The following is a 14,022-nucleotide window of genomic DNA, read 5'->3' on the forward strand; positions in this document are numbered from 1 at the left end:
TCAGGGTGACAAGTTCCACAATAAGCACTCGATCCAATCCACCCGCCACCCATACCACCTCCCACCAAAACCAAACACAGACCCACATGACCACAGGTGACATCCATCCCAGGCTCCCAAGCTGCCGCTGGGGCATGGACCACACCAAGTATTTCTGGCTTCAGTGCGGCCGCGCTGGCCTGCGACATTTCTAACCACATCAACCCGCTTTCTGCGCTCCCACTTCAAAGGGGGCAGAGGAAGCGGCAGTGCGGACAGCACTTCCAGAGAACCGCAGGCAGGAAGCCAGGGACCCCAGAAATCTAGGTGGTGTTCAACAGAAACCAAGGGCTGAGCACTACATCATGTAGGTGAGGCGGTCTGGGGCAGCAGGGCAGCGCTCAAGAGAATGAAGGGGCCTTTCAGCGGGCGCTGTTTGCAAACTAAAATGCCTGGTACAAGCTGGTAGCTCAACAGCTGACTGTGCTCTGTGTGTGTGTGCGTGTCCATGCGTGTGCACAAGTAACCAGGCTGTTTTCCTCCAGTCCAATAACCCTGACCTACAAAAGCCAGAGAGTTTTGCTGAGCAGAACCTAACTTACTTTTTTAAAAAAAGAATCTCAACTATGAGATTAGCGAACACTAAACCATATACAGTCGACTCTGGACTCCCTGGAGAGAACTGGAACCCGGACAATAAATATAAGGAATGGTTTTACACCTGCAGTGACCGCGGAGGCCTGTCTGTGGTCACGCTGCTCTGAACAGACCGACAGCCACCAAACTGAGTGCAGTCACAGTATCTTAAGCTATGATGCATTCTAATTTCAAACCCCGGTGCCGCAGAGAGGACTGTCGTCTCCTGACCACAGGCCCATTCCCTGTCCATCCCGTGCTGGGCCTCGCAGCTACAACGACCTCAGGAAGAGGTACAGCGGTGGAGAAACCGGAAAAGAAGAGACAGACTGCTCGCAGCTTGAGGAGAGCGCTGGTGGATTTAGTGCTGGGGAAAAGCGGTCAGGAAGTGAGCTGTACCCCAAATGTCTACCACACCACCCACGATGTCACCTGTCTCGAGTCCCCTGATCCTACGATCCACGAGCACACGTCCATATCCTGCTAAGCGAGGTGGCCCTGGACAGCACTGAAAGTAGCACCACCTAGCGTGGGCTGGCCACCCGCGTCTGCCGGGCAAGTCCAGCCTAGTGGTTCCCTTTGGTCGACTTCTTCTTCTTCGACTCCTCTCTTTGCTTCTGCTTCTTCCTCTTGCCACCTTCTTTAAACCCTAAGGAAACACGGCTTGTGAAACAAGGCCACGAGAGCTGGGCGGCCACCAACACCTCCCGTGTTAAGGCGAAAGTGACAAACATGGCCACATCCAGCCTAGTGGAATCTGAGCACTGAACCTTGGCCCTTGCTCCGAGGTCCCAGCACACAGGGCAGGAGGTGAGCAGGACACGCCAGCAGGGCAGGGGCTCCGCCTGTCCTCAGCCTCCGCACCGGAACTATTCTTTGTCACCCCCTGCCAAGCTCCCAGCCTGCTCCTGTGTGGCTGGCCTGCTGTGGGGGAATTCCCAAGGCCTGCTGCCTGCCATGAAGAGGCTTCTCCTGCTTGCCCTGTCCTGAGTGCTTACAGCCTGGGACGGCACAACCCACGTGTCCAGCCAAAGCCGCAGGAGAGACGTCGTCCTCTGGGCAAAGGGCTGTGTTCAGCCCCGCACCGACTGCCCGGCATCCCACCCACACCAGCGCGACTGGGCACAGCACCCCAGGGAGCCCCGACGCCAGCCTCCTCCAGAGGGGAGGGAGGTCCTCACGCTGGCCACCCAGAATGCGGAGCAGGGAGCCGCACGGGCTGTCTCCTCAGAGCAGGCACGGTGTCAGGCTCAGGGCAGGCCAGCGTCACCCCGCACCGCAGCCCAGGGCCCAGCCTGGCTCTCAGGACAGGCGGCTGTCTTCAAATACACACAAGGTTGAAGGATCCGTTCGTTCTTTCACTCAAAACCTTCGTCGCGTCGCATACTTAAGTTTCGCTTTCTAGGCTCACGCGTCCCAGACAGGTGTGGAGCCCACCAATGCACAGACTGCGGAGCCAGGCCACGTCAAAGCTTCCCTTTTGTGAGTGCTGCTTCCACCTAAGAACCTCCACCCTCCCACAGGCACAGCAGGTTTTCAGGAGGTCAGCGGCTCAAGGTCACAGCACAGCCAAGGAGCAGCCAGGCTGGGGACGAAGCTCAGAGTGGCAAAGGCAAGCGAGCGCTCAGCATGCAGGAGGCCCTCAGGGCCATCCCCAGCACCACAAACACTTGAAAGCCTCACTGTGTCCTGTCCGGGCCACCTGCAGGGCACAGACAACAGCCACGGATCCCCAGCCACGGCCCAAGTCTGACCCACTCCCTCCTGGACTCTGGGGTCACCCGACGGCCCTGCTGCTAGAGCTGTATCCTGCAGAGACTCTACGTGCAGCTTAATCGTGCAGTCTAACCCGGAAAACTCGGGTCCGGAGCGGCAGGACGCAGCGTCCCTGAGCTGGCTCCTCCAGGTGGCTGAGGGCACAGTGCAGCCCTCGCTGAGGCACAGGGTGCAGTCCCTAACAGTCTTGGGGGACACTGTTCATGGGCTTCTTTTTAAGAACTTAGCCAAGACTCCCAAATCCGGCACTGCGACACTTGCAGGATCCATTGTGGAGCACGTGGAAGGAAGCCCGGCGGAGTCCCCTAAGCCCTCTGTACCACGCATTTTGAGGTCAGGGGAGTCTAGGAGCCAGGTGAGCAGGATCTACCTGCTCCTCAGGCCCCGGGTGCCCAGCAGGGGCAAGCTGGAGATAAAGAAAAACCCACAGGTGTGGTTATATGGCACAGCGGCCAGTGGTGCCCGACTGCAGTGTACTCCAGGGCTGTCCTCTGCAGAAGTGGCCTGGACACTCCACCTTCTCGCCTCTAAACAAGGCTATCAGGGCACTCTCCCAAGCCTGCACAGCACAGCACAGCCACAGACGCCAGGAAAATCACCAGGTCCTGCAAGTACACAGGCGACACGCCTGCCCTGGAGAAGAGTCTGCTGGTTCCCCAGGTCGTGACCCTTCCACGACCACAAATGCCAAAGCCATGAGACTCGTGAGGGAAGAACGGCTTTCCGGTTCTTACTAGGAGCTCCACTTGCCCTGGACTGCTCCGCAGTGGCCGAGAGGCCGGGCACAGCCAGCCCTCAGCGGCAGTGCACAGCCGGGGTCCTCTGGGCCAGGGCCTGGCCTCTCTGCAGCTAAGCAGCCTCAGGCCAGCTGCCTTCCTCTGGGGACATGGGAAATGACACAGTGCTTTTCCAGCTGTATACATGGCCCTTCACCCTACAAGCTGCTCTATCTGCACCTTGTCCCGCGACCCTGGCTAAAGCCTTGGACCACCGGGGAGACCAGGTGAAGCCCACAAGCTGGAAAAGCCGCTGAAGCCCAGCATCAGGGCAGCCAGGCACTCCAGCTCCAGCCACATCTGTCTGTGGGTGAGCTCGTCCCATCACCCGCTTCCTGCTCTCAACCCTCAGGGATGCTCAGCTCTGCCCTTAGGAACTGGTCCTCAGAGACAGCTCTGGGAAAGCAAGGGTGTGCCTCGGCCTCCAGCTCAGCACTCCAGAGCACAGCGGTACCCACACAGGAAGTGTTGGCAGCCTCCTCCACATCTACCTGGCTGCACAGTGGGACCTTGGAGCACACACCCCCAACTGGTTTGCAGCCTCCGCAAACCAGATACCCACGACTTCCTGGGGAGGGCGAGTGGGGCAGGGCCTGCACACTTGCTGCCAGTGGTAGAGCAGGGGGGCCCCCACTGGGCACCTGGCTGGCCAGGCCCCACTCTACCTCCAAAGGGAAGCTAATGCGGACAGAGGCAGACCTGGCTGTGGGTATATGGGCGTAAGTGGCAGGCATCAACCCCTAGTTCACGTGACAAGGAGCAGCACTGAGGTGACGCTCAGACAACACACTCGTGCACGTCACGGAACGCAGGCCCTGCTTTAATCATGGCAAGCTTGTGATGGAGGAGCTCAGGCACCACTATCTGTATCACTATCTTGGGGCCTGGCGCCTGGCCCTGGCCCACCCACTCAGGTCAGGATGCAGCAGCACAGGTGTGACTTCTGTCCTCGCTGTCCCGGGTGTGGGCGAGGGTCACGTGGGGGACGCTCCACACCAGATCCCCTCTGCACACCTGCTGAGCTCATGGGGGCATCCCAGCTGCTGGGCCCCTGTGGCCTGTCCTGCTCCTCATCCTCCTCCAGCACGTGGTGTGGTGTGGACCTAGCCACCAGGGTGGGGCGGGGCGGCTTCGGCAGGTGGGAGCTGGAAGGCTGGGCCGGCAAGGCATGCTGGCCTCTCCGCACGCGCTCCTCAGCAAGGGCCTCCTCGTCAGCCACACCTGAAAGGACATTATGAGAGAGCCGTGAGCGCCGCACAGGCGGCTGGCTCTGGAGAAGGATATGGAGTAAAACCCAGACCTGCTCCACCTGAGGCACTGCTGGGCCTGCCCCTCATTTTCAGCAGGGAGAGAAACAGCCCCAAGAAAAACACATCCACCCAGGCTGCTAAGTTCAGTGAGTGGCACACATACCCACGCTGTAGGGCACGTCTGTAACTTCCGGTAGCAGTCAGGCACCACACTACAGAAGCCACGGCTGGCCAGCCACCCACCCTCAGGGGGGTTCTTGGAGCCAACCTACTGTGGGATGCCCTGCAGTCAGCAAACCACATCCACAGCTGTCCCTGGGGCTGTGGCGGCCTACAGGGAGCACCCCTGCCACCCCAGCACCTCCAGTCACTGGGGATTCCAGCCAGGCCTGCGTGCAGCACACCACACAAGTTCCAACACACTAGTTCCTTACTGTCCCAGGGCTGTTCCTGTCAGTCTTTTTAAATTTTTTTATTTATTTATTTACGAGAGAGAGAGAGAGAGAGAGAGAGAGAGAGAGAGGTGTGTGTGTGGCCAGCTCAGCCCACCAGGGGGCGGGGCCGCCCGGCATGTGGTGCCGGGGGATCGAACCGCGGTCCCTGATGCCTTGCTAAGCTTGCTCTAAGTAGGTGCCCTAGACCACTGAGCCATCTCTCCAGCCCCATTTTTTTTTTTTTTAATTTTATTTATTTATGTGTGTGTGTGTGTGGCCAGCTCAGCCCACCAGGGGGCGGGGCTGGCTGGCATGTGGTGCTGGGGGATTGAACCGCGATCCCTGTGCTTTGCTAAGCTTGTTCTAAGTAGGTGCCTTAGACCACTGAACCATCTCACCAGCCCAATGCTATTTTTGTTTTTTTTTTTTAAACTTTTTTTTTTTTCTTTCGGAACCAGGGATTGAACTCAGGCCCTTGCACTTGCCAGAGAAGTGCTTATTCCACTGAGCCATCTCCCCGGCCCCCCTGTCAGTCTTTTGAAAAACAGATACAAGTTCTGCACACTGGGTGGACACCAGGAATAAAATACAAGGGGAAGAATACTGGAGGGTTTCACCAGAACTGCCAGGCAGTCAGACACAGAACTTGTCCCCAGTGTGAGCAGGTGGGACACCCAGCCCTCCGTACTCTCCACTCCTCCGCCTACCGCCTCCTAAAGAGCAGGTGTCTTCTGGCATCTTCCACACCTCACATCACAGCCCCAGCCCAAAGCAAGAGGTATCAAAGGGTCACCTTCCCTTCTGGGGTAAACTGAGGCAGGCAGTCATCCCACGAGCTGGTCGTCCCTTTATCCCCGATTTCCCAATCAGGAAGGCGCATTTACCCGCTGGCATGCAACAACAGGCATGCAGGTGAAGGACTGTACACAGGTGCTCTCATCTGCACGCCACTCGTGGGGCCTGGATCATGGAGCTCCCCACCATGCTCCCCAAGGCCTGGGCCCTGGGGAGATCAGCCAGCCTTGCCCCGAAGCTAAGAACCTGGGTAACCAACACGCTGGGCCAGGGCTCAGGGCGCAGGGCTCGGCTGCCCTCTACCCACTGGCACTGGCCAATCTCTACTGGGCAGCAGTCTCAAAGCTCATCTTCCACAGCTTCAGAGCCACTGCACCCAGCACCTACAGGGCAAGCTGGGAGACCGTGCAGGTGGCGGCCAACATCACCACCCCGCAGCTCCCAGTAGCCTGCAGGTAAGCTAGCCTAGCACACAGACCTGGGCTCTGGGGCTCCCCCGAAAACAGGCGGGAGCGTGCCCAAGATGCGATGGCTGCAGATGAAACCTGCCCAAGCACCCTGGAAATTGCCATCACTGCAGGGCAGCCCCCAGAGGACAGCAGCAGGGGGGTGGGCTGGGAGCAGGCCCCAAGTCCACACTGTATTAGTCACTCTTCCCTCTTTGCTGGGACAAATACCCGACACTCAAAATGAGAAGGAAAGGTTTATTTAGCTCAGTTACTGGAGGTTTCAAGACACTGGAGGAAAGGCTGGGGTGCTGCGGTGTCCAGGATGACCCTCCCCACATCTCTGAGAAAGCACAGGGTAGCCAGTGCCCTTGGGCCCTGTCCCGGCCTTCTGGCCCCGCCCTGGCCTTCTGGCCCCACCCCTCAAGCCACTTGTTGCTCTTCCAGCTGCATCTGCCCCGTAACTTACACAAGGCTTTGCGGGGGACAACTAGACATAAACCATAACATTCCACCCCTGGACCCTCAAAGTCTCATGCATATCCCTTTGTCCAAAAGGCATTTGAGTCCATCTCTAAGACTTGACAAAGTCCCAACAGTTTCAGCATTGCTGATAAGTCCAAGTCCCAAGTCTCCTCCAAGATCCAAGGCAAACTGTCAACTGCGAGCCCCTGTGCAAATGAGAAGTTAAATACATCCCACAGTCAAAGGCACAAGATAAGCACTCTGCCATTCCAAAAGGTGTACACCGGAGGATACAAACCATCAGGGCCAAAACAAGTCCAAAATCCAGCAGGGCAAACATTAAGTCCTATAGTTCCATGTGGAACATCCGAAGCAATCTGGGGCAAACTCTGAGCTCCCTGTGGCTCCGCCCTTACAGCACTTCTGGTGGTGGTAGCTCCCGTGGCTTTTCTCTTAGGCCGGCTTTACTCCCTCTTTGCAGTTTCCCTTAGATGATCCACGTTCCCGGCTTTTCCAAATTTCTGGGGTTCCCACTGAAGAGAACTTCACACACTGCCCTCTCAAGGACACACTGCCTGGCCTCCAGGCCTTCTTCTCAAGTCAAGGTGGGAGCCTTCTTAACCCCAGAACTCCTGCACTCTGCAGGCACCTAGAACCAACGTGATGTAGAGAACGCCAAGGTCTGCTGCCAGCTGGATCAGTAGCCCGGCCTTCCTCTCCCGGCTGCAGGAGCCAAGTGCCTGGTCACCAGCCCTCTGACCCTGACTCCGAGAAACAAACTCTCTATGCCAGTGCCTTTCTGAAACCTGTTGCCGCCGCTGCGTCATTCTGAAACAAGGGGCTCTGCAGATTTCTAGTCAAAGCAAAGTCCCTTACGCTTGGGGCTCTCGGGCTGCAAAGGGTGGAGCCTTGCTGCCTCCTCTGATGCCCTCAGGACATCGTTTACTCTCCTGTTCCTCCTGGGCAGTGGAATATTTGCTCTATCTTTGCAGTCCACAGCCTCCCCGGTGCTTCCTTTCTGGCCAAACTCACATTTTAAATCATTCTGCTGGGCTCTTTGCTCTTAATTCTCAACATAAATCTAAGAGCCCCCAACAATAACCATGCCACTGCCCCATTATTTGACTGCTTTGAGATTTCCTTTGAAAGATTAGTCAGTCCTCCATGTTTAATTTCTGTCTCAGGCAGTCTCTGGACATGGGCAAAACTCAAACTTTCTGCCAAGCCAAACCACAAATGATCTAGAGTTCAACAACCAATGTGGTCCTCCTTCCCAGCAGAACCTCCCCAGCCTGATCTTTACAGGCAGGCTTTCTATCAGTCTTCTGGCCTGAGCTCTGACCAGAATCTTCCCTACAGAACAGCTGAAGGTGTTCCAGCGCTGTGCTTGTAAGTGACATCTCCAAACCTTTCCTATCTCTTCCCATCAGCCATTCGTAACAGCTGGTAATCCACATGGTCAAATTTAGCCACAGCAACGACCCCATTTCTCTGGTACCAAATTCAGTCACTCTTCCCTCGCTGGCACAAATACCCAACACTCAAAATGAGGGAAGGAAGTTTATTTAGCTCAGTTACTGGAGGTTTCAAGACACTGGAGGCGAGGCTGGGGCACTGCCGTGTCCAGGATGGCTCTCTCCATATCTCTGAGGAAGCACAGGGTGGCCAGTGCCCCTGGGCCCTGCCTGGCCCGCTGGCCCCGCCCCTCAAGCCACTTGTTGCTCCTCCAGCCGCATATGCCCCATAACTTACATGAGGCTTTGCGGGACAACTAGACACAAACCATAACACACACCATCCCTGGAGTCTATGGGGGAAGGGTCAGCAACAAGCCTCGGAGGCCTGAGGACAGCAGACATACAAGATGGACGAAGTCACTGACACATGCAGGCGATACACTGGAAAAACAGAAGCCATGCTTGTCCATCTGGCCACATCCTGGTGCTCGCAGGGCTCTGGGGTCATCTCCACTGGCCCTATGGCACCACAGTCAGGGGCCACCAAGACACACAGGAGTGAGCATGCAACCTGGGCTTGTGGGTCTGTAAGAGCCAGAAGGCAGGCACTAACTCTAGACCCTCCAAGGCCAGGCCTGCCCAGCTACCAGACAGAACCACCCCAGTCTGAGCCAACGTTTAGAAAGCATACTTTCGGGGCCGGAGAGGTGGCTCAGTAGAATAAGCACTTGCCTGGCAAGCGCAAGGGCCTGAGTTCAATCCCAGTTCCGCCAAAAAAAAAAGCGTACTTTCCAACTCAAATGTGAGAAAAACACCCAGCTCCAGGTACGCGTCCCACACTGCCCACTGTGTGCGGGCCTCCCTCACTTCACTTACCTCAGTGGCTGCTGACTCCATCCCCTTCGCCTTCCCACCCTTCTCTGAGTACAGGCAGGGGTGGGGCCTGGGCCATGTGAAGGCACGCTCTCCATCACCTGCACTCCCGTCCACACCTGCAGCACGCCAGGAGGGTGACTGCAGCGGCCCCACTCCAAGTGTTCGCCCCCACACCTCACGGGCCCAATGGGCACTTAGTCCTTAGAGCCCCGACATACAAGTTGGAATGCCCGAGTTCCTGGGATTTCAGAAGTCCCTTGGCAACCATGTGTGAAGGGGAATCTGGCTCTCTGGATGGCTGGCTTGCCCCCAGGCTCCCTGAACCTTGCCACCAACTCTGCTCAGGCCAGGTTACAGAAACTCCCATTACAGCCTGTCTAGAAAATGAAATCATGCCCCAAACACACCATGAAGAGACACACTCAGTGTTCAACATCATGGCCACCTCAAAGCCCCACTGTATTAGGCCCACTCCCGAAGCATGTGCCACCCTCGTGTGCAGCAGGTGTCGGGGACACCTGTAGGCTCCTGCTCAGAACCCAAGGGCCAGTGTCCCCTGGAGCAGAAGGCTGCAGGCCCTTGGAGGGGCCCAGAATGGACAGCAGCCCCACCATAAAGCTCTCCACACCCGACCCACCCTCTCTGGAAGAGTGGCTGCCCCTCCTGAAGTGTCCCTAAGTGCAGCTCTTCCTTTCCTGGCCCCTGAATGAGGGAGGGCCAGGCAGAGGAGAGCCTGCAATGGGCACACTGGCCTCACATCTGGGGGCCAGGGGAGGGGGGCAGCGCTGGGCGCACTGGCTCATCAGCTCACCCACACAGCCTGCATCCCGAGGCCGGTGGGTTTCTGTGCCCCAAGCCCATCAGGCCATCTCTGCACCTCAAGGAAGCAGGGTACCCTCTAACCAACTGACAACAAGGCCTTGACACCAAAAGGTCCTCAAAAATCTGAGCGTCTGAGAAGTGAGTGAGGAAGAAAGTAAGGGTAGCACCCTGCTTGGCAGAGTGGCACAGCCTGGAATGCCCCTGCTAGCGCACACTCACGATGGGGCTGCAATCCGTACGGCTCACCACCAGGTGGCACTGCACCACTGGTTACAGCCTGATGGGACACCTCGCACGCAGAACCACCTGCCTGGACAACTTCATGCGACCCTGTCTCAAAATGTTGTTTTTTTTTTAAATCTTCTATTGATTGATTTGGGACAGGGTCTTGCTGTGCTGCTCAGACAAGTAGTGATCCTCCTGTCTCAGCCTCCCCAGCACTGGGATTACAGGCATGCACCACCATGCCCAGGTTTGGTGGCCAGCGCAACGTGCCTAGTGTTCTGGGGCCAGCACAGCATGTAGTACCAGAGATGGAACCGGGGTCCTTATGCTTGCCAAGCAGGCACTTAAGACTGCCAAGCTATCTCCCTAGCCCTCAAAATAGTTTTAGAAAAGGCTTGGGAATACAGCTCAGTGCTAGAGCTTCCGAGGTGGAAACCCAGTACTAAACGGAAAAAACTCAAGATGAATCTGTCTCTCCTACATTCTCAATGCGCACTTCCAGGAAGCAAGCCCTCAGCCTATTCCCACCATCCGATGCCCAAAGACATGAGAATGCCAGCACCCCTCCAACAGGGCAAGTTTATGGTTAGCTGTGGAGATGTACACCCCTGAAATTTATCCTGCACCCAATGTAAGGGACCGGCCCTTGGATGCTGTCAGCAGAGTCTCCACAAGTCCCAGGGATGCCCAAAGCAGGCTCAGCCAGCATGGACCACACCTAGCCAGGCCCAAGAGTTCCAGAGCCTCCTTCTACCCACCCCTCCTCCACCATCAATCACCCTGCACAGTGGCTCCTGGGGCACCTGCTAGGCCACACACCAAAGGCATCACTGGGCAGGCAAGCCCTAGACAGCCCTCGATACCAATTTCTTGCTATCAGCCCATGTTGACTTCTGCCTCAGTGCCTCCCCCCCCCCAAGCATGCAGCACCTCTAGGCTTCATGCTCCGATGCTCCACCTATGGGGGTCCCTGACACCACTAATTCCCAGGACCTACAAGCCAGCTAGGCCTGATGCCAGCCACCTGCAACCCACACCTGTAATCCCAAGGACCTGCCTGTCTCCATGTGGTAGGTTGGAAAGGGCTCAAAGACACAGGTCCAATTCACACACACAGGTGACCTTCACACTGCCCACAGCAACGCTGTTCATCCCAATCCCAGTTGACAGGAGGGCGCTGGGATTCCAGACAGTAGTATCTCTCTGCTGCACTAGCTGAGCCCACGCTTCGTACCCACAAAGCAGCCCAGTTTTGACAAAGACTGTCTTCCAACAACGTCCCTGCAGGGCAAACAGGGCAGGGAAAGGGGCTGACCGCAGTGCTCTTGCCACCAGGTATGGCAGTGATCAGGACAAACTGCAAGGAGCCGGGAGGACAGCAGGCAGCACACCTGAACACTGCTGCAGACAGACCAGCTCTGCTGCACTTGGGTTCCGTAACGTGAGAGAACACCAAAATGTAACTCACACAAGTTCCTCAATCTACCCTGGTATGAGTAAACAGCCCAGACAGGGTGGTGCATGTCTAACCCAGCACTCAGGAAGCCAAGGTGGGAAGACGGTGAACCCAAGGCCAACACGCACTCCACAGTACACCTTGGCCTACATAGAGAGCCTGTCTCAAAAAAAGGAAAACAATCCATCTTACAAGCAAAAGTGACTCACAGCGCCTCAGAGTCCACCACACTGTGGGGAGGGCACCCTATGACGGGAAAACACACTGAGCACTGCTGTCCCGTCGCCACCCTCGAGAAGCACAATACCCACCCACCCCAACTGCACAATGACCAAGAGGGTGCCAAACACTCCCGCCCCCCAAACACCCAGGGCCATGCAGTCCTAGCTGCACACAAGATGAGGGACATCCCTCCATGAGGAGCCTGTGTGCCCTGCCAACAGTGCACCTGGGCCTCCACCAGCAGCAGGCCTGCCACGGAGGCAAGTGTGTCACCATCCAAGTGCTGCCACCACCCTCAGGGCCATCAGTGCTGGGGTGCATGGGGTGCCGAAACACCACACCAGAGCAGACAGCTCAGAGGACCAGACCATCTTTCACTCACTGCCTAACAGCCACATCATGCCCATCTCCAATGACAGTTCAGCTGCCATGGGCAGCCGTCTTCCAAGTCAAGGCAGCCTGCGGGGGGTTGGGGGTGGGGGGGGGACCCAGACTGGGGCTACCAGGAGATGGTGCCTGCCAGCACGAGCCGAGCATGGCAACCGAGCACAGCGCCTGCCTCAGGGTGTGTACATCCCGACCAGAGCCGCCCAGGCTCCTGCCCTGCCATTCGTTTTGCAAAGAAACTGAGAAGGGCCGGGTCAGCTGTATGGAAAAGCATCAACGCTCCTGTGTGAATTAGCACAACACACACCAGAGCCTGGAAGTGTGTTCTGGCTTGAAGACGTGGCCAGCTGGCTGCCCACAGTGGGGGGGTGAAACCTCTCAGAAGGGAAGAAAGAGGCGGAGGCCAGTTGGCCACCTCACAGCCAGGTGGAGCAGAAGGGCTGGGCCCAGGAACAGCCGCCAGGCCAGGGAAATCGTCTGAGTGAGGAGCCAGGCTTCCTGTCAGGGCACCGTGTCAGGGCACCGTGTCACCACATGGGGAGGAGGCCCGTGCTGGGCTTGCTGGGCACCCGCCTCCGGACTGGGCACTTCACATGGCTTCTCAGGGAGAAGCCACCAAGGAGCTCGAACCTCCTTGGGCCATATGTGCCCTCACAAGATCCCCTCAGCACAGCCTGAGGGGCTCCCCAGGTCAAGACAAAGCAAGTGAGAGTGGCCACCTCGCCGCCCCACCCCGCCCCCCGTTCCTGCGTCTGTGGCCTTTGCGAGCGTCCGTGTGATGCCGCAGCACAGCACTTCTCTTAGGAAACTGAACAGGAATTGTTCCATTTGGCTCAATAACTAAATTACTGTGTTTTGTTTTTGTCTTTTTAAGACAGGCTCTCGCTATGCAGCTCAGGCTGGCTTTGAGCTTATTTTGTAGCCCAGGCTGGTCTCCAACTTTGCAGTGTTCTTCCTACCTCAGCCTTCTGAGTACTGGGATTACAGGCGTGTGCCACCATGCCCACTTAACAACTATATTATTATAAATACACATCAGTTGGGGGGAGGGGGACACTGCTGATTCTACCTGTAACTAGATAGTTTACTATTTTGGGACCACCTTTCCCGTGAGGGTGCAGGAGGTGTGCTTTGTTTTTCATGCTGGGGATGGAACCCCAGTCCTGCAAATACTAACTGCGTACCCCACCACTAAGTGTATGCATTTAGTAACTGTTAATCCTTACAAATTACTCAAATGGAGATTTGGCTGTAAGAGTTTCTTTTCCATCTAGAAAAAAAAAAAAAGCATCCTGCTTTACAAAATCAAGTTCAATGAAATAAAAAAGAACACAAAAACACAAGATGTGCTGAAGCCCAAGCCAGGCACTGAGGCCATCAGGAAGGCGCACAAGCATGGGCAGCAGCTGTCGCACACACACAACCGTCACACTGGCACCTGGGCCCCGGCCGGTCCTCAGCTCACGTACACAGAGAGACTGCCCAACCACCACACGAGGCCTCTGCTGGGGACGCTCCTCTGATTCTCTTTGGGGTTGAAAGATGGATCTGTCCCATACTGAGGTCACAAATTCCACTCTGCTGGCCTATGTCACATACATCAAATGCCACTTGACCAGCAACGCCCACACCTGAAACACCAAAGGCACCACGGCCCATCCTGCTCCCATGCTCACTGCAGGAGAGACAAGGGGCTACAAAGGGAAGGCTCCTACTGGCCCTGTGCACACACACAGGTCAGACATGAGCCTCTGCCGGGCTGGACGAAGCAGAGCAGGGCCAGGAGAGAGCAATACGAGAGGCTGAAGCCAGGGCCCTGAACACCAGAAACAGGAGTACATCACCGCACTCCTACACACTGAGGAGTGCGGGCAGGTGCACTGCTACAAACTGGTCCCTTCCAAGTTATACTTTGGTACCATAGGGGGTTAACTTAGGGTGCTCCCATCCTTTTTATTATTGAGTCTTTTTTCCCCAGTTGGCCTCCAGCTTGTGCCCACCCCCACCCACCCACCCACCC

The 14,022-nt window shown here is 56.7% G+C and overlaps 1 protein-coding gene across 1 annotated transcript in view; it reads right to left on the reverse strand.

Moving 5' to 3' along the window:
• Window positions 1-469: 469 nt before the first annotated feature.
• The window catches only part of Dnajb6 (DnaJ heat shock protein family (Hsp40) member B6), a 34,706-nt gene continuing 21,153 nt past the window's right edge, over window positions 470-14,022 (reverse strand). Inside the window, exons 5-7 of the mRNA XM_023712737.1 lie at window positions 7,207-7,280; window positions 4,182-4,388; window positions 470-1,264 (exon numbers count right to left, since the gene is read on the reverse strand). Of these exons, the coding sequence (XP_023568505.1) occupies window positions 1,182-1,264; window positions 4,182-4,388; window positions 7,207-7,280 (364 nt within the window). The 3' untranslated portion in view covers window positions 470-1,181. The remainder of the gene's footprint in view (window positions 1,265-4,181; window positions 4,389-7,206; window positions 7,281-14,022) is intronic.

The sequence above is a fragment of the Octodon degus genome, unplaced genomic scaffold, assembly GCF_000260255.1.
Source record: "Octodon degus isolate 3935 unplaced genomic scaffold, OctDeg1.0 scaffold00027, whole genome shotgun sequence".
Classification (NCBI taxonomy): Eukaryota; Metazoa; Chordata; class Mammalia; order Rodentia; family Octodontidae; genus Octodon; species Octodon degus.